Raw genomic sequence first — 27,698 nt, forward strand, 5'->3', positions numbered from 1 at the left:
GGGAAGCAGAACTGGAGAAAAAGGAGCCAGACTGCAGTTACTGCAGAACCTGTTAACTTCAAGAGCACCTTGACTACTCTTGGGCTCCCCTGGTTCCCCCCAAAGAAGAGTTTTGCCTAATAATCACCTTCCATGCCTACCATTACAAAAGAAGAAAAGGGAAAATATCACTTTGCACATCAGAACAGTTACGTTGCACAAGAATTACCGATTGGCATTTTTATTTATTGTGAAACATTCAAGACAGTATAAAATAATCCCTACTCACTAGAATAATTACAGCTGGCCTTGCAAAGTGCTGCACCTCTTGGCACCCCAGTTTAGTTTTCGTTGCAAGACACCTTGTCTCGTACTGCAGGATACGGCTTCTCTAATGCCGACAAGAGCAGCAGCGCTCGTGAGGCTTTGCTAGGGCCTGGGGCTGAGCTGCTGTTCTTGCAGTTGGAAGTATAAGCAGAGAAATAGTTCATCCTGTAAAGCTCCGCTCGGCTCTTGCAGCATCCAAGCTTGCTCATCAGCAGAAAGAAATCCCTCCGAAATGCTTTGGTGAAAATTGCGTAGAGAAACGGGTTTGCACAAGAGTTGACAGGGTAAAATAAAACCAGCAAGATCTTGGAGTTTGTCACTGTGATGAGAGGTACTTTAAAGGCAGCGGATATGGCAAAAAAGGAGATGGGGGCCATGCAGGTAAAATCCGTGAAGATGAGTATCGCCATTCTCTTGGCAACCTTGGTATCTTTATTGGCAGCCACCAGCTCTGGATTCTGAACTGCGATATAAATCTTAATGTAGCAAGCACAAATGACAATGAAGGCAACAACATTGAGCACTAAGATCAGCAGTATGTATGCTTGGGAAAGACCCGTTTCGATATCCATGGGTAAGCAAATGCTGACCTTCATGTAACTGCTGACCCCTAGGAGAGGCAGCGTTGCAATTAAAATGGAGAATATCCAGCCGGCGAGCATGATGGGCACGGCGTGACGCAGTCGCAGCTTTCGATCCAGCTGCATGGCGTAGGTGATGGTGTGCCACCTTTCCACTGTGATCACCGTCAGTGTGTACACCGAGAGCTCGCTGGCGAACACAGTGAAAAAGCCGGCTGTGCTGCAGCCGCTGCCTGTCTGCCAGTCTATGGCGTGGTTGTAGTACTGACCGCTTGTCTGGGCGTCCACGGAAGCAATGAGCAGCAGGTAAAGCCCCATGCAAAAATCGGCAAAGGATAGGTTGCACATGAGGAAGCGAGGGACAGTGAGCTTGTAATGGCTAGTTATGAGAACGAGGAGCACAGTGAAATTGCCAGCAATGGCAAGGATGTTTATAAACCAGATCAGAACTCTGAGAAAGCTGTATCCCAGGATGTCTTCGCAGGGATTAAATGCATCTGGTTCTGGAGTGCACGTGAGTATCTTAGGCTGACAAAAGTCATACTCAAAGTCAAAGCCAGTCATTTCGCTGTCATCGAAAATGGCTGAGTAGCTGTAAGGAGAGGTTTCTTCATCTGTTGCAAACAGGTACGTGTTCTTTTCTGCTGACCACAGTGATGTGTTGTAAGAGTCATCTCTGTAGCTATTAAAAAAACAACCCCCCCAAATAGAAGTAAACTAGTTGTTACATGTTGCTCACACTCTTTTGTGAAATACAACAGATAACAGTTGTTCTAAAACAGTTCCTTCCTAGATGTGTTTCTACAGGGTGTTTACATATAATGAAGCCTTGTAACAATGCCTTTCGCTTGGGCAGCAGCCATGGAGAGCAGCAGAGGTCACAGTCACGTCCGCAGGAATGCTTTCTTATACAACTTACTTATTTGTAAGTCCTTTATCTTCATTGCTTTGTGAGCCATCTTTCTCATGCTGCCAGTTGGCTGCAGTTCAAATTACAGTAATACTTGAATTGACGGATTATGGGTTTGATGCATATAGGTTTGTTAGACAGTTATAGAAGCCAAACTAAAATAACCTAAGGATTTTAACTGTGCACCCTTACCTCCCTTAAGAAACGTTCCAACTATTCAATCATCCCAACTGTGAACATTTGGTGGGCAAACACTCAGTCTGCAGACTGAGACCTGGAAAGTATCTCTATTGAGGACAACTCTACAGAAAACTAGTAGCTTTCGGATAACTTGAATACATGCTTAAACTTCCGCATCTACTGAAGCATGTATGTTAAACTATTTTTCTGGAGTGGCATCTTAACTGGCAAATGAAGCTGAGCTGCTTTTCAGCTATTCCTGTTGGGCAAATAACTTCCCAGTCTTGTTATCCTAACTCTTCTCTCCTTACATTACAAACTGCCCAGTATCTTGCTTTTACTTGCCTAGGTTAAACTGGAAGAGCAGGGAATATGTTTGACTCTATTTATAAATAAATAAAGATTGTGATTTTCTGCGAGGCCATGTAAACATGGTAAAACATGTAAATCTGCCTTGTGCAAGCTGTTTTTTTTCCTTCTAGGAAGAACTCGGGACTTTGGGCTGATTTCTGCTGTGTTTCCCAAACTTTTCAACTTTCAGGTCATGAATCATGGCCTTCCTTCTATTTGCTTAATATCATGTCTCCTCAGAGAATTGCTGGGATTGGGACTTAGCAAAAAGCTTCAGGAGCCAATAGACTGGGCAGACTATTTAATGCACAGTAGGAGTGCAACAGCTGCTAATCCGAAGCAGGAGGATCGCTCTGGTGTAGGTACTTGTGATTTGTGATCGTATTTCTTACTGGGGAGTTGCTTCACTTGCCTTTATAATGTGATCTAATGCTCTGTGTTTATTTGCTTGCCTCACCTTTCTTCTCCCCACAGCCATCCCCAATAGAGGCAACATACTCTTGGGCTTGTTGACTGCCTGGACTTTGCCTGTTTGTAGTCTTGAAGTGCTTCAGTTTTGCAGTTAGGAGTGGAGTGGACAGGACTGACTAAGCGAGGCACTCAAAAATGCTGCAGGCAGGCAGCAAATGAGGAGCGGTGACAAGAGATTCAAGGCAGCTGTGGCTTTACAAAAGGCTGAATAAAACCTAACAGCAAGTGAAGGAAGCCTCACCAACCAGCAAACAAGATAATGTCCGAGGAAGTCAGTATACCAGTGAATCAATCATATTTCAGCTGTATTTAGCTGTTGGAATTTTGTGACCATAACCTTGTGTTTTTCTAGACTTGACAATGCTCTGCCCCTGCGTCAGGGCTGATGAGAAGTCCCAAGGTCACCCATTTAGCTGACGAGGGATGGATAGTAGCAAATCCTTAAACTTCTCCACTAAATATTGGTTTAGAGCCTGCGTCAACCTTCCTGGCCAACACAACAGTTTTGATGTTAGCCTTTTTCATTGTCCCACTGAACACTGCCAAAGAGAACCGTGATGATATGGAAAGATGCATTTGGAAGAGGTAAACCAATTGCATGGGGTCATCAAACTTCTAACTCAGGAACTCTATTTCTACCATGGAAAACTACTGACATACAGACTTCTAATTGTCCTTTCTATAGGCGAAAAAATATTAACAGTAGCAGCTCTTCTTTGACTCACAAACAACTGCAATTATCTCGGGGCATGAGAAGTCTCCATTAGGCCATTAACTTTCTTAAATATTTAATCACTGCTTTGAAAGTCTTTCAAGAATTCAGAAGAGAAGCTGGAGTGAGTAAAGCTCATAAAATTATGTTTTTCTTTCTTTCCTTTTGAACATCAAAATTGAAAATCTTGGTTTAATGATAATAAAATTACCACTGTGCAACTTGTAAGTTGACTGAATCAGCAGCAAAAGACACGCTGTTCTAGAAAAAACACATGAACAGTGGCGGGGGGGGAGGCCTGTATTTGCTACTTCCAGCATCTGTATTCAGAGAGGTACTTACAATATTTCATTAGTTGGTTTCCTCATGGTGCTTTCACACTCTTTGGAGAAGTTGTCAAAAATGGAAAGCCAGGAATTTTGTCTGAAAGAAGGATGAAAAGAAAGTTGAGTTTCAGTCTGGATTTTGGCCAAATGTTCATTTTCTCTCCAAATGATCTTCGCAGATGTGTGAGGTAAGCTCAAGTTGGCCTCACAGCGGTGTGAACGTTCCCACAGACCTCTGGAAGCAGGCAGAAGACTTCAAATACTGCGGGAGCAGAAGGTACCTCATGGGGGGGTATAAGGATGATCTTTCAGCATCATTATTGTTTATGATGTATCTTTTTATAGTGAAATAACTTGAGCTGGAATTAAAAGGTAGGTTTTGCCTTATGAAATGTTGCATTGAAGTGGGACAGGTTCTCCACCAGTTCGAATGGTAGCAGTTTGGGATCTGGAGGTAGACTTCACATGCTGGAAGTAAAGCAATTTGAAAAGTACAAGTTGAAAGATGACATAGATGGCAAAATCTCTGCTTGTGAAGCTTTGAAAGTCTGGGCCAGGTACTCTACCAGTGTGAGTGGAAAGGGCTCTGTCTGACCTAATTGCTGGGACAGTAAGAAGAGCCAGCAAAAACACTAAGCTCTTTTGTGTACTCTTAGGAGAAGCAGACACCTGGAAGGTTATAGAAATTTTTATGTGTAATGAGAGAACTAAGATAGTAATCTATGCCCCTGTGTCAGGCTTATAAATAATGGGATGGCAAGAAAAGTTGTTTTTTCTTGCAATTTTTTGAAGATGTGGTATAACCTGCATGCCCCCCTCCCCGCCCCTTCAGGCCAGTGGAAGAAACTCTAGGGAACTGAATGCTCCCTTCCACCATGGCTCAGGGAATAAGCACACCACAGTTCTAACCCAGAAATCTCATGAATATGTGGTCTGAGGACTTTATTTCCCTAATGTCCATGATACTGACTGAAGTGAACCTGCTTCCCTGGTCAGATGTACATAAGACCTTGTCACCATATCTCACTGATCAGAGGGTGCAGTCCATAGGTGCTAAGGAATGGGATATGGGCCAGAGGCAGTAAAAACTGTGTGGGATGACTGTATGGAGAGTACAGAGTGACAGAAGGAGACGGGAACAGGTTGTAGCTGTTTGACCACAAGCTCTGAACTCTGCTGATGCCCCAGCTAGGAGGGCAGTCTAGTTCCCAGATTTGCAGGGTTTCTTTTTCCCAGTTTACTAAGAAAACAGACACTAAATGTAAGAAAGTGATTTACTAAAGCACCTCTGTTTTTATAGAGCATGATCATGTTGCAAAGTCAAGCACCTGAAAATATACTATCAAAAACATAGTTACCTTCATCAGAATGAATAAAACATTTGTGTATTTGTGTATTGTTTGGTTGTTTTGTTTTTGTTTTTGGTTTGGTTTGGTTTTTTTTGTCCCAGAGTTGCTTCTGTGTTTAATACACTCAGAGACTTGATCTGGGACGAATCAGAGATCGGCAGCAATGGAAACCCTTGACTGTAGGATCTTTGCTCTACTCTTGCAGCAGCAGGAACCACTTCGTAAAATGAGGTAGGCAGAGAAAGCATAGCATCACCCCTAATTTTACCCTAAAGAATTGGATTCTCTTCCTGCCTTTGCAACACAGTCCTGATGCCGTGGCGTGGCAGTGACATAGATCAGACTTCCCACAAATGACTGCTCTGTCTTTTCTGTAGCCTTCGTTTGAGACGGACAAGAAGTGTGGGATCCTCACAGCTTCAGCTAAACTCATTTGGAGTTGCTTTGGCTGCCTAAAGGCAACTGAGAGTTGACTTTTTTGATAGAAAACTGCTGAATAATTAGCTCCAGTTGTCTCAGTGACTGCCCCAAATTAGCGGATGCAAAGTTCTCTCTGCACCACAGTTCCCAGTTCCAGGGAGAGCAACACTGACTACTTAGCTGAGTAACCTCTTCCCGTAGGCTTGTGTCAGGTCCTAATTTCGGCTTTTGAAATTTGCCTTTTCTACAATGTCAGCATATCACCTGCATTAAATAAGCTACACTGCAAAAGGCTACAGGGGCTTCTTTATTTTTATTTTTTAAAAGGACAATGTGCTATTGATGGAGGTATATCTTCCGTGTGCCAGTAGGCTTTTTTTTATTGAGATACCAAAAAAACCCCAAGCTTTAAGCAAATGTAGAATAATGTTCCTGCTGGAAGAACCTGGGCACAGGATGAGATCTGTTTCTGTTAAAAAATAAATGGAAATAATTTTCCTGGCTTTAGCAGAGATCTGTTGTTTCGTGCAGGGCCTTCCTACATACCCCAGCTTCCTTGTAACCGGAATTAGGATAATCAAACCTTGTGAGCTGAATAAAGCAGAATTGCCATTTTGGAGCTTCTGAAGTACTGCGATACAGTAACGTGCTATTCAGACTTACTTTTCTGTCCTTAGATTTCGAAAAGCACAGCAGTGGCTGGGATACGTTAGTACAGCTTCCAGAAGACTGCTGAATTTATCCAGCGGTGGCAGTCTCTTCAATGAGTAAGATGACGTTGCATTTAAGACTTGAATGGCCTCGAGCCCGTAACTAGGCAGGGACTCCAGTGCCGTTGAAGAAATATCCCTGGAAAATAGAGCATTCTATTTTCTTTTCATACCTATAAAAATACCACCAAAGCACAATGGTAGGTATCAGCCACTCGTTTTTTCACAAAGGTCTGAATCTGCAAAGCCTCTTCAGCACCTGATACCCAGCTCAGAAACGTGGTCTGTGAAACTATGGAGCAATAGGGTGAGAACATCCCCAGGATGGCCCAGAAAGCCCAGTGTGGCAAGAAGCTTGCTTTTTCCTGGAGAAATTACAACCCACCGCGCCAGGGGTTGTGTCCTGACCCCTCTGTTTGAAAGGCACCACGCATGGAGCAAGTGATGGAACTTTAGTTGAGGGAAAGGTAGATAAAGTGGGTGAACGTGACTCTCCAGACAGCTTAATAGGTAGGACACCCTGATGGCTTTCTTCTTGGCTAGGAATCTTAATTAATGGTTATTAATTAAAACACATAAAAGAGACCATCATTCTTGCCAAGAAACACTTAAGCAGTCTAAGACAGACTTCAGGGGGGCTGTTTGTGTGACGAAAGGCCATTAACACGACCAAGGATTTTCAGAGTGAGGCTGTTAAACAGGGGGGGGAAAGGCTACAATTGTGATATTAGTAATAACATGTACTGTAAAGCACCAATAAAAGCAACAAAATGGCACATGAGGCACAGAGTGGTATTTACAGAGCCACCCATTGTGTTTTTATTGCATGGAGTTAGAGCCAGTGCAGCCCTTCAGTAAGCACTTGATTAATAAAGCATGAGGACAACAATAATGTGTTTTATTCAGCACAGGCTTATAGCATGCAATCAGCTGGTTCACTTTTATAACAAAATTGTAAATAATATATTGTAAAAACATAGTCATCCTACCAAAAAAAGCAGTTATTGGGTAATGTCAGAATATAAGGCAGGATAAGGAGGATCCAACACAAATAAAGCAAAGGACAAAATATCAGTGGGGCAGAGGTCGATGCCAACGCTAGAACCAGTCACGGTGCAAACTGAGCCTTCCACCCTGTAATTTCATGGTGTTCCTTTGACATGTTTCTGGTTTACAAGCAGAGAGTAAGAGACCAAGTCTCCTTCCAGACCCAAAGCCTATGTTTGCTGGGAGGCTGCAGCACAGCGTGGTTCCTGTGGGACACCAGTACACCCAGGTGATGGAGTGGTGGGTACTTACAGAACGTCTGGCCCTGTGGCTCCTCTCAGGGCATCATTGTGTATCCGCCTGAGGTTCTTATTGTCCTTCAGGATTCTGTGGAATCAAACATTAACTCTTTATGTCTTTATTTTAAAATAACCCTTTTTTTGGCTGCTTCTTCCTGTCTATTTCCTCCTGATCCTCCCTCCCACCACAGTGGTTGCTGTTGGAATATCTGGCTCATGCTTCCCTTGCAACCTTTCCCTCTGCTGATGCCATCAGATTATTATCATCTACACTTAATTCTGAACATTTCCAATTTCTTCTGATTTAAACCACGACCAAACAGTCTGGTTCCTTCACTGCAGTAGCAGCCTACAAAAACACAGCAGAAGTTTTGGCCAAACCAAGAGGCTCGTCGCAGAGCGTGTGAGAGGGATTTAAAAACAAGTGACCGTTTCCAGATGTAAAATGTAGGTTCCTCAGTTTGGGCTAAGGTTTCAAGCTTTCCACTATTGCTGCTAAGTTTAAGAATTTATTAAATTTTATTAAAAATGATGAGCTTTTCTCCTGAAAACTGCAGCATTCTAAGGGATGGTGTTTCAGGAAAAGCAGTAAGTGCTGCTGGATTAACAACCGAGTTCCAACAACACTGAAACACACAGTTTTCTAATGGGTATCAGAAAAAGCAAGACACAGCCAGTTATGCTGAAGGAAGAGCCTTTGGCTGTATTTGAACTATTATTTACTGTTTAAAAAAAATCAACTGAGGAGGGGAAGCATACTCACAATTGATTCAACTTTGTCCCATTGAAGGCATGGCTGTGGATATCTTCAAATCCATTTTTATATAATTTGCTGGGGATTAAAAGAAAACACGTAAGGGAAAAAGATTTGGAAAAGACCAGATTATGTTCTGTACTACAGGTGTCAAATCTTAATGCTGCATTCATTTTAATGATTACAGGGTCTGGCTTATAAAGAACATAGGTAACTATTGCATGACTTTAAGATAAAATTGCAGTTTAAATTCCCCAAGCACCTTCCTGTTTAGCTGTTGAAAAGAACTTCTGCTTCCCTACAGCTCCTCCTTCCTCCGAGTGGCTCACCTGTGACTACCTTGAGCTGAGATCCAGAAACAAGACATTAGACCTGGATTTTGTGGTGTCAGCAAGTGTAAATGGAAGACTTCAAGGGCCAGAGAAGAGGAAAGCAACTCTAAAGCCTAGATCTGCTGGATTGCAGATCCTCTGTGGACGGACAAATCTTCCAGCAGCCTAAGAGATGGCATTGCAGAGAGGCAGGGGTGAGTCGTGCATCGTCTTGTGGTCAATGACCTCCTCTAAAGTACTGCTGCCAGGCTCCACTTGTGCTGTGGAAACCTCGCTGTCCCCTGAGCCGCACAGGGACACTCGGTGCCACTCTGGGTTCTTGACTCCCCACCCTAAGGCTGGGCTCTGCTCCACCTGAAGTCCAGCTCTTCTCCTGCATTAGGAAATCTAACCTGTGGGTCTGATTTCACTGAGGAAAAAATCCATTGGTGATATTATGTGAATGTTTCCAATCTAACTTCAATATAACCATTTATGATTTAGATTAGATATTAGAAAGAAATTCATTACTGTAAGGGTGGTGAGGCACTGGAACAGGTTGCCCAGAGAAGCTGTGGCTGCCCCATCCCTGGAGGTGTTCAAGGCCAGGCTGGATGGGGCTTTGAGCAACCTGGTCTGGTGGGAGGTGTCCCTGCCCATGGTAGGGGGGTTGGAACTGGATGATCTTTAAGGTCCCTTCCAAACCATTCTATGATTTGTACATAGTGATTCTTTTCTTCTATGTTAAGCCCTAATAGAAAATTTAGCTGTTTATAAATTATGTGAAAGTTCTGTTGTTGCTTTTCCACTTGTTTTTGGGACAGCAGAAACTGGGGCTGTGGAACCTGCTCCCAAGAAAAGCTGGAAGTGTGGTGAGCTCAGCTGCATTTGATAGAAGGGGCCTACCCCAGGACAATGCTGAAATTAGTGATTTGCTTAAAAGACATGATGATGTGTAAGATCAGTTCCCCATTCCACATGAAACACTAATTGTTGGAAAGGCTAAATTAGCTATTTGTAGTGCAAACTGTTACTGCAGGCTAACTTTACACCTCCATAGATTACTTGTGTTTCACCAGACCATGCTACAACAACTGGAATTACTTCAGCTAATTACAGTTAACCACATGGGGTGGACTTAATGCGTAGCTCTACTATTAGAAAGCTGCTGATAAGGTAATTCTTTTCTTGTGGTGAGCTCCCTATCACAAAAGGATGGCAGAAAAATGATCTTTGGCCGTTTCCTGACTGCATTAGACTCTCTTTCATTTATTACACTTTAGGGTTACAGTAAAAAATTTAAGCACCTTTCTCCATCTCTTGTATGTTCATTTTCTTGCACCATTAACAGAATCATAATTTTGCTGAAGTTATTTTGAGAACTTGCTGGTAGGAAGGAAGCTCGTAAGATGAAATGATGCCCTAATCTAAGCAATTGCTCCTCTTTAACATTGCATGGAGTAGTCTTCAATCACGTTTATGCTCAGTTCCTCTAATGGTTTCAGATTGGTACTGGTCAATACATAAAATCTGTGTTGAAATTATTGTCATGCTGGCACATTAGCCTGATGGAGGGCCCAGTCCAGCCAGCTGCAGTACTTGCTCCTGCGCGCACAGCTCATTTGTGGGTTCAAATCTGCGTGGAGCTTTGTGCAGGGGCTTTAGAGACACTTGTCTCCAGGCGAGGCTCCCCATCCGGACGTGTACTGCCCTTTAAAAATCACTCTGGTCCACAAAGGTTGGCTTTACTGGCCTCCAGGTTGGTGTTTGAGGCTACAATACAAAGTAGGTGGCCTGCTCCTGCCCTCTATGGCTTACCTGATTCTTCCTCAGGAGACCTGAATTTCAGCCACATCCTTCAGAGAAGCTCAGTTTGTGATTTTTTTCCTATTTCAGCACTTCTTTGTGGAAGTTTTTGTGAGGAACAAGGTGCTTCAAAATCCTTATGTGGTTCTTGCTATGCTGGCAGATGATGGCTCACCTTGGCTTTCTGCTGCTCTTTGTGTTCCTCAGCTGGGGTGTCTCACTTAGCATCAAGCCCACCTGTCTCACAGGTGGCTGTAGCAATGAAGCTACAGTTTGCTAAAAGGAAAGCCTTGGTCGGGAGACTTATGGGAATCAATATTAGCTGAGTCAAGAGAAATCAGGGTAAGAACAAGCATTGGTATTTCATACCGATTTCTTCTCTCCCTTCCCCTTCTTCAGAGGGACCCTTCAGGGATAATTTCTGTAGTTGTTCACTAGAGGGGAGTGATTGCAATTTTCTTCAAGACCAGGATGGATGTGGCCAGAGCAACCTGGTCTAGTGGGAGGTGTCCCTGCCCATGGCAGGGGGGTTGGAACTCGATGATCTTTAAGGTCCCTTCTAACCTAAACCATTCTATGATCCTGTGCAGGTGAAGCTCAGCAGTGTTAGATCTGTAGTATCAGCCCGGTCAGCCCCTGAAAGTCCTATTTCAAGAAACCACATCCCTGAGGGAAAGAGAGAGACCTTGGCCTCCAGTGCAGGTTTTGGAGTTTATGCCCTGTTGATGGTCTATTTAAAAACAACATTGCATGGAAGATGAGGATTTGGATTCCTCATCCTATTTTAATTCCTAAGTGAAGTTAGCTTTTGGATAAACCCCTGCTCTTCACCTTGAAGAGCACCCATCTACTTCCTAAGTGTTCCAAATTTAACTCATCATACACAAATGTATTGTAGGGGGCTTAATTGCAAGGTTTTTATAAAGTCGAGCTGCTCTCCTCAAGCAGAAGTGTTATCCTCACAGAAGGAACTGGAGCTAGGACTATTTTACTTACAGTGTCAGTGATTCATTGTTCATCCCCTGGAAAGCATTTTGTGGTATGGTTGTCATACGCAAGTTATCACAGAGCTCCCTTTGGGAGAAAAAAGGAAAAAAAGGTATTTTTGTCAGTGATCCAGGACCAAGATGGGAAAGACTCACAGCTGGGTTAGGTTGGGTCCTACTTACAAAATAAAATGAGCTTCTAATGAGAAGATCTGTGTCAGGTCTGGAAATTGTCTTATTCCAGTGTTACAAATGCTCCTAGAGAAAAGCATAATTCCTGTTTACAGGAGAAAAAATTCCCAGAGTGAATGCAACAAGAGGCCAACTTGGTAGGTACGAGTTTAATGATGTATTAAAAGGTGAGTGACAAATACCATAATTTCTAACAAGGCTCCAATTGTGTTTGTAAGACCTGTAAAAATTGAGTTTTGTAGCATCCTCAAGCAGTGTCCTGGAGATACAGCATATATTGTCTCTACGTTAAGCACAATGAAGAGATTTGCCTCTTTTGCCTGGTATCTTGTCTAGCTGAAAGCTTTATTCCAGAAATAAGCACTTTACCACTGGTCTGTCCATTACTGCCCTGCCCTGAGTTACTTTATCTTGTTGCCTATTGAAAGACCTTGCTATTGGTTAACTGCCCATTAAAGCTATCATAAATGATGTATGTACTTTTAGTGTACCGTAGTGCATGAAAAGCTTCCTTATACCCCTTTCTGTAATTTGTCCACTCCTTTAGAGGGGAAAAAACCCAAACCAACAGGCAAACAGAAAAGAAACAGAATGCTTTCTCACAAGTATTTTAGCTTTGGAAGGTTTCTGAACGCTCCGTCCTCAATGTGCAACAGATTTTTCGTGTTCAGGATTAATCTGTAATGAGGGAAAAGAACCCAGTATTATAATCATTATACATTCGGGAAAGTCCTGAATTTTGCTAGTGATTGGCCTTGTCAGAAAACAGCAAAGTGCAGAATATGTCAGAAGGCTCTCTTGCTGTGAACAAACTTCCTAAAAATACATCACAAGTGCACTTTGAAGCACTATTGGTAATAAAAATGGCCTGTAATTGTTAGGTAGCAGACAAAAGGTAACAGTTCCTGAATTCTCACGGCTCACTGAGCTGAGGGGATCTGGTCTGGATATCTTGGTCACTGGTGGGAGCATTTTGCTGTCGTCTGCTGGTTCTTTGGGCTATGTGTTCTGGGCCTCAGGTGGTTTAACCTTTCAGAGCACTGTGGTTGTTGTTGGAGCATTGGCTAGAAGCACCAGATGCCTGCTTAGATCTGTATAAACTGGGAGATGTAGATAAGTATGCGAGAGGTGGGTGTTGGTCTCTTCTCCCAGGTAACACGTGATAGGATGAGAGGAAATAGACTCAAGTTGCACCAGGGGAGGTTTAGGATGGATATTAGGAAAAATTTCCTCACCGAAAGGGTCGTCAAGCATTGGTACAGGCTGCCCAGGGAAGTGGTTCAGTCACCATCCCTGGAGGTATTTAAAAGACGGGTAGGTGTGGTGCTGAGGGACATGGTTTAGTGGTGGACTTGGCAGTGTTAGGTTTACGGTTGGACTCGATGATCTTAAGGGTCTCTTCAAACCTAAATAATTCTATGATTCTATGAAATAATGTTTCCTGGTGGTTGCACAAAAAACGAGATCCTCTCAATCAAGAAGCACTTTCTGCAGCTATACTATCTAGTAAACATATATGTTTTCATAAAAGCCTAATAGCTGTAGTCCAGCTCCCTGTGCATGATTTACAAAATTAAAAGGTTTTAGCATATGAAATTGCAACAGGAGTTCAAATCAAAGAACACCATTGAACCCATCCACCCTGATCATCCATTGGTCTTGAGTGCAGCTGCGGATACCAAGCCCCTGCAATGTGTGGTGCAAGGCCTTCTCTACCTCTTCAGTGGTCTTGCTTAGCTTTTTGGTTTAAGCAAATGACAGGCTATCCATAATCAAATCTGTTATGCCTTCCCTAAACCCACCACTACTCTGCATCTCTTGCTTGTGTGAGTGAGTAAATGGCTTCAATGGAGTTCACATATAAGGGAGGAGAAAAAAAAAAAGGCTTATTTGTCCTCACCTAGTTGTACCATTTTTAAGCCGCTTGCTGATCATGCTGTGTGAAAAAGGCAGTAATGAGATATTGAATCAGATTTATAGTTTCCAATTTCACTAAATATTTCAGAGCATTCTCCTAGTCATTGCTTTAACTCACTCTCTCTCTCTCAGATGCCTGTGCTATGCAGGTCAAGTTTAAAATGAGTACATGTTCTGTTTAAGTAATATTTTAGTGCTCGAAAGAAGAGCTATGCATACTAAGCAGCTGTATTTAAATACTGTAGGGCTTTGAAAACCACATTTTCAAAAAGGAAGATTTTTTTTCTCATCTGTTGTCATCTCGAATTATTTCCTGGCTTAGAAAGCTCGACAGAGACAGCAGAAGTAGACACAGAGCTCCATTCCTGTCGCTTAGCTCGCTGAAAACAGTGGGACTTTCTAAGCATAGATGTCTTTGCATGATTTAGATCTCCAAGGCTAGACCTTACCCAGTGCTCATGATTCCATATAGTACTTGGAGAGAAAGCTTTCTCATCATAGATCTAATCCAAAGCTGACTGAAGTAACAAGAGAAAGATTTGGTCCAAGAATACTTCTTTGCAGACTGTTTACACTTTGATCCTAAATCACAGCATGGGTGCATTTCTTTGACTGATGCTTACATTTCGGACAACGTGGGAAGGCTGTCAAAGGCGCTCGCTTCTATCCTTTCCAGGGAGTCGCTCTGTGAGATTTCGCTATAATGAAAAAGGCAGACAAAAAGCAATATGTGAACGGAAAAGATACCAGCAATCGGCTTCCTACTTTGTATTTCCTCCTTTTATACACAGTTGTTCAAACACCACCCCTCTACCCCCCTCCCAATTTTTGTCTGGCAGCAGCGTCTGTGCCTCACGTCAAACATCCTGAGAGCGGGTGCCAGTAAGATCTGACAGAGACCAGCCTTTTGCGAAGGGGATATGCCAACCCTTTGGAATAACTATCTCCATAACAGCCAGTTTCCATCTTCTTAGTAAATTGTAGGTCAGGTAGTGACACAGGGCCAAAACTAATGCAAACAGTAAGCCCAAGCCCATGAGCCTTTTTCTGCTATCGTTGGTCCCTTTTAGTGAATTTATTTGCATGGGCAAGGACGTAGATGATGTTCACAGTGCTTCATACGCTGTTATTAAGTCAGGATGATGGTCATATAATCCACAGATGTAGAAATACACAAATATGCATGTAGTGCACTTTATGAATAATTTTCGGATTTAAATGCTACTTTCATTACTGCAAACTGAAAGGAAGTGGCTCTTTTTCATCATTGCACTGACCAACAGGACTGTTTTTGTAGGTACTGTCAGAGTTCGATGTACTGATGCTCTTATTCTGCACATGTAGTTAAGAATAACCAATGCTGAATATAGAGAAAAAAAATTCCACTTATTTAATGCTTCTTAAATGCCTGCTAGATTAAGATTTATGGGGCTACACAGAATTGACTCCTGAAAGTAAATAGTATATATTGACACATATAGAGGGGAAAGGTCTTCACAACAGTGTTTTCTCTTGACAGAATTGACTGGAAGGGCACACAAACTAAACTCAAGATCATACACTGTCAGGGAAAGAATCTTTTCTAAACAACTGGAATGCATCTACAAAATCAGAGTCAGCATTGTCACTGTCCTGAGAGTTATCTAATTTCAATTATAATTACGAGAAAACAATTCCTGTTGGTGTTGATATAAAACCCCTTAGAGCAGAATGATTTTTTTTTTTTTCATTTGTAGTGGCAAAGGGGGATGCAGACTAGAAATCTTATATTAAACACTTATGTATTTCTTACAGAAATATTCATTATTTTTTCCATAATCAGACTTCAGTGAGATTGTTATTTCTGGTATCGCATAAATGAAAGATGGATGTAGAACAAGTGGGCTGCTGAGTGCTTGATCCTCAGAGACTGGGGGGCTGGGAGGGACCAGTCACTGCTCACAGAACTCAAAGACTCCTTCAGGTCCGGGGTCGGAAACATGGTCTTTCCACGGGCTCCCTCCTGGCTGCCACTGGCTCCCCATTTACATATGTTTGAATGAGTTATGGCAGTGAGAATAATTTATCATCTGATTTGCAGTTGGTGATGAGTTGCCAAATAGATGATTTAAGAGATTTATAATTTAAAAATATGCATTTTTTCAAAGTAACACTCAATCTCAGTAAAATTATGAAGTATTCTATAGATTTACTTCAGACAAATACATCAATTTCTACACTGTTAATTTGGAGAGATACATTAAAAGGATGCAAGGAAATCAATTAAATTCTCTTTATGGAAGGGAAAATGTCAATGAAGAAAAAATTATCTGTGAAGAACAGCATATGCATACAGTTTGGGAAAGTTTAGCCTCAAGACCTACAGGTAGGAGAAACTTTGTAGATTTAAGTTGGTCTCCTGTCTGAAAATGATAAATTCTTATTAGTCATTAAGATGCAAGTGAATGCAAGAATACAGCACCATTGGATTGTACCATAATACTTTATTGCAGTGGAATACATGCAGCAGAGTTTAGCTTATTTTCTACTTGCTAGAGCTACAGGAAGACATCAACTTATAAATTGGCCAAAATGGTTTAACCAATGAGCACTAAAAGCTCAGTTAGTCTGGTTGAGTCTCTTCTGGCATTTGCATTACCCTCATCCTTCAAGAATGCACCAGAAAAGGATTTATTACTTCTCTTTTTGTTTCCTTGAAAATAAATTAGGTAACATCTAACACATATTTTAATATCTGATGCACTACATGTTTTTCATAGGTGAAGAGAAGTACAAAAAATGCATCTTAAAAAGAAAGGGGCATTATTTGTGCTGCTGCTTAGGTTCTGGGGTAGGGTCATTCCCCTGTTCTGCATTGCAGTGGTGTGTCATCATCTTTGTCCTTTATAGACCACTCAATGCAGATGAAATGAAAAATAATAAGTAATGGAGACTCAAGCCTGCCATCTTTCATCTGGAATAACAACAGAAATGAGGGCAGAAACAGTCAGATGAACTTATGTCTGAGCCCTTGATATAAAATAGGTACAAAGCCAAGGGGGAGAAGCAACACGGACCTGGTGTGTGAAATTACGGCACTTTAAAACCAAAAGATCCAAGAAAGGGTTCAGTCCTACTGATCCCCTGCCAAGCTTATATCTCAGTGCAAAATGCCCAGGAAATATCTTATTTGAGTATTATGTAAATGTATAATCATGGAATGCCATAGCTATCATTGCAGTGGTAATGTCTGATGATAGAAATCTATCTCCTCTGCCAATCAAAAGCTCCTGTCATCAGTTATTAAGCTGTATCCAGTTCTCCCCAACGTGATTAAGATTTCATTATATGATCTGTTCAACAACTGATAAAAATCACACCTTTTCAAAGAATCTTTTATATACTGCTTATAAGAAGAGAAATGCTATACTTATCCTTCCCCAGTGTTATTTTTTTTCACCAATAGTATGTTTTAGTAACGCATTTTCACATTATTGTAAAAAGATGTTGTTTGGGATGGAGGTTTATGATAGACTTTCTAGCAAGAAATGAAGGAAAAGTCTATGGAAAATGTTGTCAACTTACATGATGAAGGCATCTCTGAGTCCTTCAAAGGCATGTGATGGGATTACTTTTACAGGGAGATGAGTAAACGATCTGAAAAAAAAGAATCACAGAATCACAGAATCTTAGTGGTTGGAAGGGACCTTTGAGATCATCGAGTCCAACCACATTAAAAAAAAAAAAAAAAAAAAAAAAAAAACAAACAAAACACAAAAACACACAAACAAACAAAAAAACACAACACAAAACCAAACAAACAACAACACCCCCCCCCAAAAAAAAAAAAAAAAAAAAAAAAAAAAAAAAAGCAAGCAGCATCCATCAACTAAACCCCACACACAACACCCCACCACAAACCAACAATCCCGGGCACTAGAGCATGCCCTGAAGAGCCACGTCTACACGTTTCTTAAATACCTCCAGGGATGGTGACTCCACCACCTCCCTGGGCAGGCTGTTCCAGTGCTTGACCACTCTCTCAGTAAAGTAATTCTTCCTAATATCTAATCTAAACCTCCCCTGCCGCAACTTCAGACCATTTCCTCTGGTCCTGTCGTTATTCCCTTGGGAGAAGAGGCCAACCCCCGCCTCTCTACAGTTTCCTTTCAGGTAGTTGTAGAGGGCAATGAGGTCTCCCCTCAGCCTCCTCTTCTCCAAACTAAACATGCCCAGTTCCCTCAGCCTCTCCTCATAGGACTTGTTCTCCAGACCCCTCACCAGCTTGGTGGCTCTCCTCTGGACACGCTCCAGCACTTCAATGTCTTTCCTGTAGCGAGGGGCCCAAAACTGAACACAGTACTCGAGGTGAGGCCTCACCAGTGCCGAGTACAGAGGCACGATGACTTCCCTGCTCCTGCTGGCCACGCTATTCCTGATACAGGCCAGGATGCCGTTGGCCTTCTTGGCTGCCTGGGCACACTGCTGGCTCATGTTAAGCCGGCTGTCCACTAACACTCCCAGGTCCTTTTCTGCCAGGCAGCTTTCCAGCCACTCTGGATTGTAAGGTTTGGGGTTTCCTTGTTTACGGATTGTACCACTGCTGTAGGGAGATAAAAACCAAAGCATAATGCCATTTTATTTGCCCGCAGTTCCCTGTGCCTCTGGCGCCTGAGCCATTTACCATTGATCTCAGCTAAACGGAATTCAAATGATATTTGGTCAGTTCCTCGACAGCATAAATTTAAGACTAATCACCATCAAATCAATAATAATCATAACCTATTAAGTAAATTAATAACCTATGGAAGTGAGTTGCTACATTCACAGTCGAAGGAAGCTATAGGCTATTTCAAGTTAGATCATTGTAAGAAGTGGCATTCACATAAAGCTTTCTCTATAAAACAGCATCTTTGCATTTGCTGGACCATGTTCTCCCAGCAGCATCCCTTTAACATCGCAGTGTCACATCCCGACCTCACTGATGCTCTGGCTGTGTACAAGCGTAGAAGGAATCCAAATAAGGCTTGATATGGTGGATTTTTAAATCTTTTTTTTTTTTTTTTTTAATCAATTGCATCAGTGTAGTTAGTTGATTAAAAGCAAGTGCAAGTAATTTCCTTTTTAATTTTTTAGTTACTCTGACTGAGAAGTTAATAGTGATGTGGGAGGCATCTGCATTTTACCATTCTACTCTGCATCCGAATCACTCTTACCAGGCAGTTTATCTAGCTATGACCACGCTCTCCCTGATAATGGCCATAGGAAAATATTTAACATATTTCAAGATGCTATCTTTGTGCGAAGAGATAATTGCTCCGTTTTGCTTTATAATACAAATATCTAGTCAGAAACATTTGTTTCCCATCCTTAAAACTGCCCCTCAAGGCTTTTTTGACTAAAATGTTTCCGTGCTATTCACATAACCTGCTTTTTTTTCCCCTCTTTGTTGTCATAACCCTCTATGCGAAGCCAATTAAAAATGTTTATCAAGTTTTATATATATAATATATATACACAGATGTCATGCCCATACAACATAGTGGGAGGCTCTCACACAGATGTCTGTCTTGGGGTTACAAATCTAGAGGTACTAAGGAGCCTGGCAGACGATTCCTAGCTACGTTCTAAATCGTCTGTACGATTTGGGATAAAGAATTCGATTTCCTTGCACCTTGACTCCCTGTCAGTAAACAGGGAATAACGGTGCTTCCCTACCTAATAGGGATGTTGTAAGGATAGATATGTTTTTGACGCCGCTTTGATTGGGTCATGCCTGTCTCCAGAAGAATGCTGGTGTGTCGTGTCGTGTCGTGTGTGGAGTTTGACTGTGGGGTCGGCGAGGCCTGAGGGGAGCCCGCGGTGGGGTCGGGATGGCGCTGCACAGGGGGGTTCCCAGCACAGGGACCCCCCACTCACAGCCCCAGCCGGAACCAGGAAGTCCGCGGCAACCAATCAGGCGCGGAGGGGGCGTGGCCAGGGGCCGCGCGCGGATTTAAAGGTGGTCAGAGAAAACACCCGGCGGGAAGGTCTGAGGTAAATTCGAGGTGAGGGTTTGATGGCGTTGTGCAGAGGGTGGTGTGTGATGGGTGAGTGCGAGGGGAGGAAAAAGGGAAGAGCAGGCAGGCTAGGTTGACTAGAAAGAAAACATCCAGAGATGGTCTCCACTAGGTCTGTAGCCACAGTCAAAAGCAATAAAGCGACCCAAACTGACCTACCACAGAAACATGCAGCTGTCCAGGTGATGGGCTGTGTGGAATGTCTGAGCCTGTCACTCTGGCAGGAGGACAGCAAAGACAGCGCCTGTGTGGGCTATGACCAGGTAAATGATCTGCTCGGCCTGGTGGCTGAGGTTAAGGAGGAAGTGGAAAGGTTGAGGACCATTTGGGAATGTGAAAGGGAAATAGGTTGGTGGAGCCACCCCCTGCCATCCTTAGGGAATAAACAGCAGGTGGAGGCTCCACAAGAGGCAGAGGATCCTCTGCCCTCTTGTCACCGGGCAGAAGGAGGGGAACTAGGAGAGGATGGGGGTCAGTGGGAGCAGGTACCTGCTCGGGGCAGCAGGAGAGTCCCCTCCAGACCTTCCCAGGTGCCCGTACAGAACAGATAGGGCCCTCTGGAGACAGATGATGAGGGAACAGAGGATGCTGATGAAGCCCCATCCAGGGAGTTGCCAAAGCAGCCAGCTCGATGTTTCAAGACAGCTTCTGTGAGGAGCAAGAGGAGGGCAATAGTTCTAGGTGGTTCCATTCTGAGGGGAACTGAGGGTCCCATGTGCAGGCCGGACCCTTCCCACAGGGAGCTCTGCTGCCTCCCTGGGGCCCAGTTAGGGCTATAACCAGGAAGCTTCCTGGCCTGCTAAGGTCCTCAGATTATTACCTTCTTTTGGTCTTACAGGCAGAGAGTGGTGAGTTAGAGAGCAGAAGTCTGAGGGCAATGAGGAAAGATTTCAGGGCCTTGGGATAACTTGTCAAGGGTTCGGGAGCACAAATCGTGTTCTCCTGTGTCCCTCCAGTTTTGGGGCCTGATGAATGGGTTAACAAGAAGACCAGACAGATCAATGCCTGGCTCCAAAACTGGTGCTACCAGCAGGGCTTTGGGTTCCCTGATCTCAGTTTGATTTGCAGGACCCCGGGCCTGCTGGCAAAGGATGGGAAAACCCTATTCCGAAAGGGGAAAAGGGTACTAGGCCAAGAGTTAGCAAGGCTCATGGCCAGGGCTTTAAACTAGAATTGAAAGGGGAAGGGGATAAGACCAGGCCCACTAGTAATGAGCCTAGGGGTAAAGGGCCAAGGATGGCAACTACAGGAGGGTCTGAGCAGGGTCAGGTGGGAATTAGGGTTCGTCCCCCCCAGGAAAGTGGCAGGACAATTAGCCCAGCTGAAGTGCATCTATGCGAATGCACACAGCATGGGCAACAAACAGGAGGAGCTGGAGGCCATTGTACAGCAGGAAAACTACGATATAGTTGCCATCACAGAAATGTGGTGGGAAGACTTACACAACTGGAGTGCTGCAATCAATGGCTACCAACTTTTCAGAAGGGATAGGCAAGGAAGGAGAGGCGGTGGGGTGGCCCTCTATGTTAGGGACAGATTTGAATGCCTAGAAGTTTGCAATGTGAGTGACAGTGTTGAGTGTTTATGGGTAAGAATCAAGGGGAAAGCCAATAAGGCAGACTTCATGGTGGGAGTTTGTTACAGACCCCCCACCCAGGATGTAGAGGTTGATGAAATATTCTATAAGCAGCTAGCAGAGAGGTGGTGGAGTCTCCTTCTCTGGAGACATTAAAAACCCACCTGGACACTTTCCTGTGCAACCTGCTCTAGGTGACCCTGCTCTGGCAGGGAGGTTAGACTAGATGATCTCCAGAGGTCCCTTCCAACCACATATCGGTCTGTGATTCTGTGAAAAATGTGTTTGCCCCTGAGGGGACAGACGGGTAGAGATAACCTGCAGTAGGGCTCAATGCTCTGAGCCCTAAGGAAAAGAACTTCAGGAAGAAGTAAAAAGTAGAAGCTGAGAAATGCCTGCTCTGTAACCCTGGCAGCAGGAGCCTCTTGTAACTGCACCATCTTTGGGGCTGCTTGGAAAACAAAATACACCTTTTAGGAAACTCCAAAAATATATTATCATTTACAAAAGAAACAGAAATGTGACTGAAAGTGCAAAAAGTAAAACCTGGTCTTGGCTTTTAATTACATTAAAATCTTCAGCCCCAGAGCCTCCTCCCTCCCTGCGACTTGCCGGTGAGCAGCATGGTGGTGGCAGTAAATTCCCACCGTGTGTGGCTGGGACTGACCCGCTGCCCCTGCCTGCAGAAAGCCTTTGGAAATGCTGCTTCGAGCCGAGCCACCTCAGCTGTGCCAGTAAATTGGAGTGGGATGACCCAGCACTTTTAATACGTACTGTAGTTAAACTGCCTGACGGCACTTAATCCATTTGGTATTTCAGCTTCATTTGTTTTTGTTTTTTAATTTTCGTGAATTCACCTCAATAGCTGGAACTGTGAACTCATCTGCATTGACATTACCTCGTCCCATTAAGCATCTCACAAAACAGCAAGAACAAAGGAAAAAGGCAATTCATAATCAGCCTTCTCTCGAAATACTGGTGTAGCAGGCATAGACCCTTCCACATTGATGAAGACGCCTTAAACTCACCAAAAAGGTGAATGTTCCCATCCCTATTCTTGTCCACTTTACCTCTGTGGTTTATATCTCAAAACCTGCCTGTGTTAAAGGGATACATGGTCGTTTAGGTGTCTCTTTCTATACTTTCAACATTTTGAAGAGATCCTTTATCTTGCTAAGCACAATCCAGCCTGTGTATATGTGTAAGCATTTAAGTTAACAGAATTTTGAACTGCTTGTTGCAGGCTTAATTCTTCCCAAAGTGCTGAGTAAAGCGAGGCCTTATCTCACGTGTTGATGTCTCTGCTATTGAATGTGACTGATGTCTTTGAGAGCACGCAATGAAACTCAAGCAGGTACCGGCAGGAATTAGATATTGATTTCTTTCTGATAGCACTCAGATTGTGACACTCAAATGTGACCAGTTATTCATCTCTCAGAGCTGAGGAAGCTTTTGACAAAAAAAGGAAAGAACAAACTGGGGTTTACAAAGCTTTTCTACATGTAACTTGCCCATGCATCTAACATGCCTGACTTCTGTAACTCTTGAAAGGAGGGACGCACCCATCTTTAATACATTGAAAGAGTATTTTTAGTTAAAGGATGAACTTTTGCACTTTTAAGAAAAACAGTAATGTTTCTCTCACAGCTCATACACCACAACTCGTGTTTGTACTCGCCCCTGTCATTCAGCAGCTGACAATACTGCAGCTCCAGATAATTGTAGGACTTTTCATCCTCAGAGAAAGGATGGACAGAAAGGAGTGGGGAACCAGCCAGCCTTTTTTAGCATTCACCAGCCCTTAGCATTTCTGTGAATTATGCTAGGTTTTCAGGGTCCATTATTCTAGGCAGTCAGGCTTGAAATGGCCAGGCTAAATACTTGTAAGACTATCCAAGAACATAGGGAGAGACAGGAACAGAGCCTAGAGGGACCAAATCCTGGCCTTGTCTGGTAGCTAAAACACTGTCGTTCTCTCTTCAGCTAGCATTTGTTTCCTGTATTTTTGTTCTGGAATCATAAATTCAGAGTGGATTTTTCACAGGGATGGTTATCGTCCTGTTATGGACATGGTTTAGTGGTGGTTTTGTCAGTGTTAGGTTGATGGTTGGACTCGATGATCTTAAAGATCCCTCCCAACCTAGACAATTCTATGATTCTATTAGGAATACCGGGGCCTGTAGGGACCACGAGAGCAAACCGCCTTCTGCTTCCCTTGCTGTGAATGTATAGATGGAGCAGTAAGGCCTCTTTAGAAGATGTTCATGGGGTGGTCTATCCAAGGACACAGTGGCATAAAACCACTATACTCCTTTTGTTGTTTCTGGGAAAAGCTGACAGCAACTTTTATCTGCTGAAAGATAAGTTTCTGCTCCTGCTCTACCACATAGACTTGAGCTCCAAGAGAAGCTTTTGGGAGGTCTAGATGCCCAAAGACTGCAGGACCACCTGCTGTCCTGGTGATGAGGAATTATAGCCAAAGCCCACTCACACCACTGGAGACAATCTCTGTATTACACAATCGGCCTTTTGCAAAAAGTGATTAGTTGAACTAATAATAAATAAATAAATAAAAAGAACACATGCCCTATAGCAATAGGTGTGAATGAATTACTGTAGCTGGGTTGGCTGTTGTATTTCAGTGTCTCTATTTTATAGGATTACCCATATTTCTAATGCCAAAAAGGTGAACACAGAAGGTAGACCCTTGTTGAGAATGCCAAACATTTTATTTTATGGTGTCCTTGGACTTAACTCAGAAGTGGGAATATTGATTTAAACCAAGACTGAAAACCCACTGTTTTCCCAAGATTTTTATCAGCTTCTGGGGGCAATGTAAAGTAATTAATGTATAGGCATTGATTTTTAAAGCCCTGTATATCAGGCATTATCTACCTGGAATGCAAACTGTGATGCTGGACATATCACACAAGCAGCCAAAGAGTACTTTCTGTTTGGTGATGATGGGTGATACTTCACCTCCCATGAAAGACACTTTGGCCTGGAATCTGAATTTCTCTGTCATTCCCATGAGGCAAATACGCCCACAGTGAAGACTTGGTAGAAATGTCTTGGTCAGGTTTTTGCCCCAAAGCTTTGGATTTGGTGGCTGATACTAATCACAAGCCACTTGCCCTAATGCAGAAGGCCTGTATACAGGGGCATGTGTTCAGGCACAGCAAAGTGGACTCCACAAAAATGTCAAAAATGAGATTTTTGAAGGGGCAAAAACATATTAGATATCCAGTGCTCATTACTGTACGGCTGGAGTTGTGTGCCTATCCATGTAGACTTTGCTAAAAAACCCAGAAGGATATATAAGACTTCAAAAGAAGAAAAATCATGTTTTGTTTCAGAATGTAATGGTGTATTAAAGATTATTTTTCAGCTGAGACTAAGACGACACATAGCTGCTCTAGCCAAAATGGCATAGAAAGGTGTTGGATAATGGAGTTTCTATAGTGTTTGTGTAATGTCCAAATTAAAACCAGGAGCCTGAGAAAAATATGGTCAATACTGTATAAAACATAATTCAGCAACCTGTCGGAAGTTTACTCATTCTGAAAACTCTTCCAGCAATAATATGACATGGCAAGAATCGATCGGGTAAAGAAAAACGGCTGAAATTTCCCTACGGGATATATATTTGGGATATAACAAATTATCAAAAGTACATTCGGAAGCACAGCTCATTGCAGCATCAGGGCTTGAATAATTACTCAGGTATAGCTGGAGTTATGTATTGGTGTTTATTTTCTTGACTGAGCACACTAGTAAGGTCTTCTCAGGGCTGGTCTGTGTTATAGCGACACTAACATAAGGATGTGGGTACGCCAGGAACTGCGTTGGAACAACCTGCAGCAGCATTTATTTCCCAAATTATTAGTGCACTTGCAAGCCCTACGCTGCAATTCCTCTGGTGTACACAGGCAGGGATGTGACTATGAAGGGACAAAAGTAACTTTCTCTTGCTTTGTCTCTCATAGACAGAGCTGTGCAAGAGGAGAGGAGAGCTAAAGAGATATTGGTAAAGTATGGAAAGACGGAGGGAGTCAGTAAAATGACAAAGCTGGAAAAGCCATACAAGTAAGAGAGGGGGAGAAAAAGAGTAAGAGAGAGGGGAAAACAATAGCTAAGTGGATAAGACGACACTAGTATGAAAGTCAAAGAAAGAGGTGAAAGGAAAGTAAAAGAAGTTGAATAAGAAATAAAAAAAGAGCAAGAATACATGTACACTTGGAGGCTTAGAGACTACCTTCATCAGTACAGCTTTGTAAGTGTATGAGGGATGTAAGCTTTCTATTAAAAAAAAAACCCCAAAACACGAAGAAGTGGAAATTTAATAGTATAGTTCCAGGTTCAGTATAAACAAGGTTGGATGTGGCCTGGAAGTAGAAAGAGCTGGACATGTCTCCGCAAATGCAGACTGAAAGACAGAGGGATTTTTTTTTTTTTTTGACATCTGAGTGTAAATATTTTCTCTGTAGGAGTATTGAGCAGAATCTTGGTTGAACTCTTCTGACTGTAAAGGTGGTGTCTACAACCAGCCTAATAGCTGGACTTTGTGAACAATCATAAAGATTAAATGTTATATTAAAGGTTGAAGGGAAAAATTCTTCCTGTATTTTTGCCCATCATCTAGTCCTGTTGATCTGAGTGAAGTGTAATTGGCAGCAGCCATAAGCCCATTATCTCTTTTAACCTGATCACTAAGGTTGGGATGTGGTTTCTTCTTGGGGTGATTGATAGAAAAAGGAAAAATAGAAGAGTAAACCAAAAAAAGAAAGAAAAAAAAATTACATAAGTTTAGAGATTTTGATAACCTCTTTGGGCTATGATGTGCATTGTCCTAATAAACATACTAAATCCCTGCAAAAACTAACCTCCCCATTTGTTTCTGTTGCTGCAGGGATACTCAATACGAGCGATCCACTGCCTGCTTTGGGTGTGATATGAGCAATGAGGAAGAAACGTGCTCGTTGCAATAACTATGGAGAGTCTCTCCAGCATCCACAGGCTCTGCATTCTCTGACATTAAAGTAACACAGGGAAACAGGTAGGAAACAAATCCAGGACAGAGATTTTTCTAAAAACTGACTTTGGAGGGATGATTCACATGACTCTACATTAATACAACTTAGTATTTCTTGCTCCTATCAATTCTCGAGCTAAGGAGAAAGGAAAGAGGAGATCAGGAATAGTATCATCCCTGGGGAATTTCAAGACCATGTCAAATTTACAAACAAATCAGATGAAAATGGAAAACACAGGCAGGCTTTGTTACCCAAAAGGGGCACAATAAGAAAATCCCAGCTCAATTCATGCACAGATAACCAAGGGATCCTAGAAAGGGCAACTACACTATCTGTTGGTCATTTAATCCCATATTTTGACGCCATGACTGTTTAGATAAATGCTGTAATTGAGCCTGTAAACAACACAACACTGGAATACCTACATATATCAAGTATTTGGTCTGGTCTAGTGAAACTGGCTTGGAGCATGGGGTGGGAGTGGGGTAAGGGAATGCCTGTGATTGCCCATTGTTATAATTATTTAATCCTAATTCCCAGAGGAACATTAGGCAGAACGATATGATGGACCACCCTACAGTGATCCCAACAGCTGTCAAAACTCACAGGAGCTTTTTTTACTACCACAGAGGGAAAAAAGATTAGCCACTAAGTTGTCAATTAGTTGGACCTGAAAAGTTGGCAAAGAGTGCTGCTAGGAGGATTTTGATACTTTAATATAGGGGGCATTAAATTGCACAAGCTGTGAGACGAGGTTGTGAGAAGTCAGTCAGATTTGTGAAAGACAAAAAAACAAACTAACATCCCCCCGCCCCCTAGAACTGACAGAAGGTTTAAGACCAAATATCAACCTTTTGATCAGGGTTCTTTAAAAGTTCGCTACGCCACCGCAAGGCGCTCTTTTTGGAATAGGAAAGGCAGCTTTCGCCTCCTGCCACAGCAAGTTGAGACACCTGTGCCACTTCTCGCTGTCCCCGTGGCTGGTGGCGTGCGGTTCGGAGCGTGTGGCGCTTTGCCGGCTGAGAAAACCTCCCGAAAGGACGTGCATCCTCTCCCCGAGGAGAAAACCGCTGCCGCCGGGGTCTTGCCAAGGCTTTCAGCGCTCAGGCGGCTCTCGGCAGCCTTCAAAACCCAAAGTAAAACTTAAAACTTCAGCCCCGGAGCGCACCGCCGAGGCTTCTCACCTCCGCGGGGTCAGCGACGCCCCGAAACCACCGCGGAGCGCCGGGGCCGCGGGAAAGGCACCGCGTCCTCCCTCCCGACCCGCGGAGCCTCACCGCGGGACTCCCACCCCTGCAGCCTCTCCAACCATCGCGCCCCGCGGTACTTACGCGCGGTCGGGCGCGGGTTGCGCCCCCGGTGGCGGGGGCGGGCAGCGCAGGGCGCCCTGGCTGCAGGCGCAGGGGTGCGGGCAGCGGCCCCCCGCCGCGGCGGGCAGGAGGAGCGGCGGCAGCAGCAGGAGTGGCAGCAGGGCGGGCACCAT

The 27,698-nt window shown here is 43.3% G+C and overlaps 1 protein-coding gene across 1 annotated transcript; it reads right to left on the reverse strand.

Annotated features, from left to right (window-relative positions):
* Window positions 1-320: 320 nt before the first annotated feature.
* Window positions 321-27,698, reverse strand: LHCGR (luteinizing hormone/choriogonadotropin receptor). Its single transcript, XM_074168018.1, has 11 exons — window positions 27,547-27,698; window positions 17,133-17,204; window positions 14,192-14,266; window positions 12,255-12,329; window positions 11,643-11,717; window positions 11,470-11,547; window positions 8,366-8,434; window positions 7,616-7,690; window positions 6,270-6,455; window positions 3,854-3,934; window positions 321-1,569 (listed from the first exon to the last, which is right to left on the reverse strand). Exons 1-11 carry the CDS (start codon window positions 27,696-27,698, stop codon window positions 321-323), a joined length of 2,187 nt encoding a protein of 728 aa, XP_074024119.1.

The sequence above is a fragment of the Numenius arquata genome, chromosome 2 (assembly GCF_964106895.1).
Source record: "Numenius arquata chromosome 2, bNumArq3.hap1.1, whole genome shotgun sequence".
In the NCBI taxonomy this organism is placed as follows: domain Eukaryota; kingdom Metazoa; phylum Chordata; class Aves; order Charadriiformes; family Scolopacidae; genus Numenius; species Numenius arquata.